Below are 6000 nucleotides of genomic sequence, written 5' to 3' on the forward strand. Positions count from 1 at the left end.
TTTGTTTTTATTTTAAGTTTTTTTAAATTAAAATTAAAAATATGTTTAGTAGATTGTTTTTATTTTTTATTTTTGAAAACTGAAAACAAAATTTTAAAAAATTTTGAAAATTGTTAAAAGCACAAAGATGATGTTTGCAATTTTTTGAAAATAATTTGATTCTGTTAGCACATGAGTACTATTCACAAAAATTACAATCAAACAGGTGATGCTGCAATTATTATATTAATAAAATAATATTTTTATTATATAAATAATATATTAATAAATAAATAATGCATTATATAATTAATATAATATATGATATTAATAATATATTATTTATTAATATATTATATTATTATATAAATAATAATATAATATATTAATAAATAATATATTATTAATATCATATATTATATTAATTATATAATGCATTATTTATTTATTAATATATTATTTATAAATAATATTATAAACATATAAATAAATAATATTATATTATATTAATAGATATTATTAGATAATATTATTATATTATTAATCAAAAATAGAGTCTAAAAACTTTAACCATTTTCTCTTACATATTTTTATTTTCACATTTTTAAATTTAATAAATTAAAAATAAAACAAAAATAAAACGAAACAAAATTTTTAGAAAAATAAAACACACAATAATATCAAACAATCCCTAATAATCAAATCTTTCCCTAATCACATGGGTTATACTTTATTTTCATTTTACTCTCAATTTTTCTGTTTTTTATTTCCATTTAGACAATGGTAGTTTTATTTCCATGAATGGTATTTCTTTATCATGTACTTTTATATAATTCTACTATTTGGTTTTAATTTTATTAACAAATGAACGACAAACAATTTTTAAGATTATTATTAAATTTATTAATCAAAATTATTTACAAATAATTATTTAATATATCATTATGGTGGAGTTTTATCCTCTATTAATAGATAGAATTAGAGGATTAGCAACGGATAATACAGTAATACTTTATTTGTCCCATTTTCTCTCCCTATTTGAATTTCATATAATCAAAAGATTCTGTATTTTAATTTAAAATTAAAATTAAAATTTTTTCATAAAATTGACGTACAAAGATTTTTAATGTTAAGAAATAAAAAAAAATAATTTTGAAATATCAGAAGTAAGAGAATGTCAGCTCCTTTTAATATTCCGTACAAAATGACTTTAAAAAAATAATTTTTATAGTTTTATTTAGCAAAAAGTTTATTGAATACAAATTGAAACAAAAAAAATAATATTTTAATTTTACTTATAAAATTAAAAAGGGTTAGTATTATAAGTGAACTTTAAATTATAATGAAAATTTTAATATAATACTTAAAATTTAAAAATTTTTAAATAATATTTAAATAATTAATTTATTAATTAATATAATATTTAAAAAATTATTTATTTTTAATATGTCATCATTTAAATCAATTACGTTTAAAGTTGATATCATATTAATTAATAAATTAATAATTTAAGTATCATATTAAAAATTTTAAAAATGAAGTATCATATTAAATATTTTATTATAATTTAAAAATTATTTATAATATTAATTTAATTTAAAACTACATAAATAATAAAATAATAATTTATATAAAATATATTAAAATCTTAACTAAGAAAGGAAGGTAAAAAATTGTTGAAAGGTGGAAATTTTGTTTATTTTTTAATGTAAAAAATTTATGAGCTTTCCATTTTCTATTTTTGGTAAAAACAGAGGACACTTGTCAAGTTGTCTAATAAATTTCCAAAAATTATGAGACCATGAAAATTAGATATGTCGTGGCACTGCTTCATTGGACAGCTAATTTTAATCCATCTAAGAAGTCAAAAGTGTAATTTTAAAGATAAAGAGGGGCAGTTTTAACCTCTTCCTCGACCCAAACAAACTAACAGCTCAAGTACACGTCAACAAGGAGTCTCTTGCCTATATTAATTTTCCCTCCTCGGTCGTTTCTTCCAAACACCAACTCCTCTGTCTGCTTTAAAATTGCCTCTTTCCTTACAGCATTAAATCCTCCAAACACAGTCCTACATTTTCGGAACTGTTTTTTTTTTTTTTAGCTTAGCCGCGGAGATGAAGATGCAGAGATTTATTCCGGTGAGCAGTGTCTTGTTGGAAACTAAATATTCTCTGCGATGGTGGCAACGACAAAACCGCTGCTTCTCTCAGGTGACTCGAAACGAGGTTGATGACAAAGGTGGAGTTGTTGTTCCAAAAATGCCCCCCTTTGATTACTTTCCGCCTCCTTACACCGGTCCTCCCGCCGCTGACATCCTCGCCAAATACAAGGAGTATCTCAGGCCCTCCATGTTTTACTTTTACAGCTATCCTGTGAGTTTTTATTCTTTGTAACACTCGATCCATGGAGTTCTGAGATACACAACGAAAAATCAAATAAAATTAAAAAAAAAACTTTAATATGTGTTACTAAGAATCAAAAAAGTGATACTTTTGATTTTTACAACGTGTTTTTTTTTTCATGCAAGTCATATTATTTTTATTGTAATTAAAAATAATGAATATTTGGGTTATTTTTTCCAGCTGAACGTAGTGGGTGGAAGGATGCAGTATTTGTTCGATGACAAGGGAAGAAGATACCTAGACGCATTTGGAGGGATTGCTACGGTGAGTTGCGGCCATTGTCATCCTGAAGTGGTCGACGCAATAGTCAACCAAACCAAGCGCTTGCAGCACTCCACTGTCCTCTACTTCAACCATACCATCACTGATTTCGCTGAGGCCATTGCCAACAAGTTGCCCGGCAATCTCAAGGTCATTACTCTGCTCGTTTAACTATCACATCATCAATGGTTTCCATGGCTCTTTTGTTGTATTACGAATATACCCTTGTTTTTGCTTTGAACATTAATCAACATACAAGTGAAAATATGAATACCTCATTGTTTCTTTTTTCATTATTCATCAATTATAGTTGATAGATTTGCTTGCAAGTTGGATTTTTCAGTTTTGTTTGTTCTTTTTTGCATCTTAAATTTGGGTTTCTGTTTTTGTGGCTGTGCAGGTGGTGTTCTTTACAAATTCAGGGACAGAAGCGAACGAGTTGGCGCTGATGATGGCAAGATTATATACTGGATGCCATGACATAATATCATTGAGGAACGCGTATCACGGGAATGCAGCAGGGACCATGGGAGTCACTGGCCAAAGTAACTGGAAGTTCAATGTTATACAGGTATGATGCACATTTTTATTTCATATTCCTGAAATTTGATGCTGTTATTTGTTCCTTGGATATCATTTAAATTTACTTCCAATGTTTACTTACCATAGAAAACTTTGTCCATCATAGGTATCATGTTTTGAGGAGATCATTTATCAGAGTGCCTAAAATGCTAAATATATGCAAGCATTAGTTCCTTTTATCACATGGACCACGTTTGTTTTCTCTTACACCGTGGTCCATAAATTTTGACAAGGAGTAGCTAGCGAACCATGCACGTGTTAGAACGTGCACATATATGTTCTTGTGTTTTGATGATATGCAAAGTACATACAACTAAAATCAAATCAACCTAATTCTCTAAGCATGCCCAAGCTAGTCCTTATACGTGTTCAATGCCTATAACCAGACGTTATTGCAACCATATGCCTTATTCAATCTGATGGATAAACCATACATTGGGCTTATGTGCTTATCATATATTTTAGAAACATGCCTTTTATCATTTGAAATATACAAAGTTTTGGTATTATAAAATTAAACTTAATATGTCTGCATAAGTATAGCTAACTCATAAGTATGTTCATCAGAGTGGAGTTCATCATGCCTTAAACCCGGATCCATACCGAGGTGTCTTTGGTTCTGAAGGAGAGAAGTATGCAAAAGATGTCCAAGAACTTATCCAGTTTGGAACTTCTGGCAACATTGCTGGTTTCATTTCTGAAGCTATACAGGTAGTCACCAATATTCAGCATCACCTTCAATTTTGACTTCCTTCTATCAACTTTCCAAGATTTCCTAGTGAAGACAACATTACCTAACATTCCTTTTATTTTTTCATTGACAGGGAGCTGCTGGAATTATAGAATTGGCCCCAGGTTACTTGCCTGTTGTTTATAACACCATAAAGAAAGCTGGAGGTCTTTGCATTGCTGATGAGGTCCAGGTTGGGTTTGCTCGCACAGGGAGCCATTTCTGGGGATTTGAAAATCAGGGCGTTGTTCCTGACATAGTGACAATGGCAAAGGTTAATTTTCTCATTTTATTGGTTATAAAAATGTACTAGCTACCTCCCTTTGCTAGATATGACAATTATCTTACTGTGCTGGTAGTTTTTTTCCCATCTTGATTTCTTATTCTGGATTGTGGCCAGGGAACGGAGAATCTCATGCCAACCGTTCTATTTGTTTTAAATTTATAAGCGGTGGCAGATAAACTAGTAGACAAAACAAGTACATTGTAGAAAAGATACAAAGTCACATGCCTTGCTATTGTTAACATTTTGTAAAACAAATTGAATGATGATTGAGATCAAAATTAGAAAAAGTCACCATCATCCATTAGCACTTCAACAGTTAGAGTAAAGGTAATTGTATTAGTTTCATACAATACAGGTTAGCCTTATTTTAGAAGCTGGCCTACATATAGCTATAGAGTGCATTGGAAATGACATACCTCCCCATTTACTTCTTGCCTGTTAACATGTTTCTTTAATTACATGGACAGGGCATTGGAAATGGCATCCCTCTGGGTGCTGTGGTAACCACCCCTGAGATTGCAGAGGTCTTGACCTGCAAAAGTTACTTCAATACCTTTGGTGGGGGTCCTGTATGTACTGCTGCAGGGTTAGCCGTCCTGAATGTAATCGAAAAGGAAAAGCTTCAGGAGAATGCATTTGTTGTAGGGTCCTATTTGAAGGAAAGGCTAACTGCACTAAAAGATAAATATGATCGTAAGCTTATCCTTTCTCTTGTTTATTGCGCATTAGACATTCTCTTGCACCTCCTTACTGAGAAAGAAAACCAACAGTAACTGGCATGACTGTAACATTTATGGAAATCTGCAGTTATTGGGGACGTGAGAGGAAGAGGATTGATGCTTGGAGTTGAATTTGTCACTGATCACAAGCTCAAGACTCCTGCAAAGCTTGAAACTCTTCATATAATGGGCCAGATGAAAGGTTCGGATTCTTGCAATCCCCACAGGAATCCTTCCACGGATTATACTTGCTTCAAGTTACTAATAACCGGTTTTCTTATTTTAGATATTGGAGTGTTGGTTGGGAAAGGTGGATTTTATGGCAATGTATTTAGAATTACCCCTCCTCTCTGCTTTACCAAGGAAGATGCAGGTCAGTTGCTCCTCTTTGGATGATTCTCATAGCAAGTAATTTCCCTAGTGTTTGTAATGCACATAATTCCTTGTTGCAGATTTCCTTGTAGATGCGATGGATTACACCATGTCGAAGATGTGAAGCCTCTAAATTGAAATGTGGATAAAGATATATGATCATTCACAGGTTGTTCTATCCAGTGCTGTATCAGAACATCCCCTATTGCAAGTGAAAATTATCAATGCAGATATAGATTTCTTTCTTCAATAAGTTAAACAGACATTGCTATGGTTTCGACAAGCCATGATTCAACGATTCGTTGTCTCTCCACTTGATGAGTCAACAACTCGTTATCTCTTTGTTCAAACTCTATTTATTTGAAATAATTGCAGTAAGATTAAAGTTTGATGGGTTAATTTTCCCTTCTCTTCCTCCCCCTTACGTAATCGAAAGAAACGGTTTGAATTGCTGATATTATCTTCATCCATTTCAATCAAATTAGTTGGAAAGAAAAGAAAGTGTGAATAACGAGTTGATCTCTTCTTTCCCTTCCTTCTTTCCATGCCTGATAATGGTTTAGTTCAGGTACAGGAATTGTAATAAAGAAGAAAAGCATAATGAAGGAATTTTTTTAGGAAAAATGAACGATATTGTACTTCATACTGGATATTGATAGCGAATCGTAT

The 6000-nt window shown here is 30.9% G+C and overlaps 1 protein-coding gene across 1 annotated transcript; it reads left to right on the plus strand.

The window, feature by feature from the left end:
- The first annotated feature begins 1977 nt into the window (after positions 1 to 1977).
- LOC111307642 (alanine--glyoxylate aminotransferase 2 homolog 3, mitochondrial-like) lies at positions 1978 to 5730 on the plus strand. Its single transcript, XM_022905696.2, has 9 exons — positions 1978 to 2351; positions 2562 to 2792; positions 3043 to 3213; positions 3792 to 3935; positions 4049 to 4228; positions 4708 to 4933; positions 5048 to 5161; positions 5246 to 5332; positions 5412 to 5730. Exons 1-9 carry the CDS (start codon positions 2094 to 2096, stop codon positions 5453 to 5455), a joined length of 1455 nt encoding a protein of 484 aa, XP_022761431.1. The 5' UTR covers positions 1978 to 2093; the 3' UTR covers positions 5456 to 5730.
- The last annotated feature ends 270 nt before the right edge of the window (positions 5731 to 6000 follow it).

The sequence above is a fragment of the Durio zibethinus genome, chromosome 22 (assembly GCF_047325235.1).
Source record: "Durio zibethinus cultivar Kanyao isolate XHJ-2024 chromosome 22, ASM4732523v1, whole genome shotgun sequence".
NCBI classification, from domain to species: Eukaryota; Viridiplantae; Streptophyta; class Magnoliopsida; order Malvales; family Malvaceae; genus Durio; species Durio zibethinus.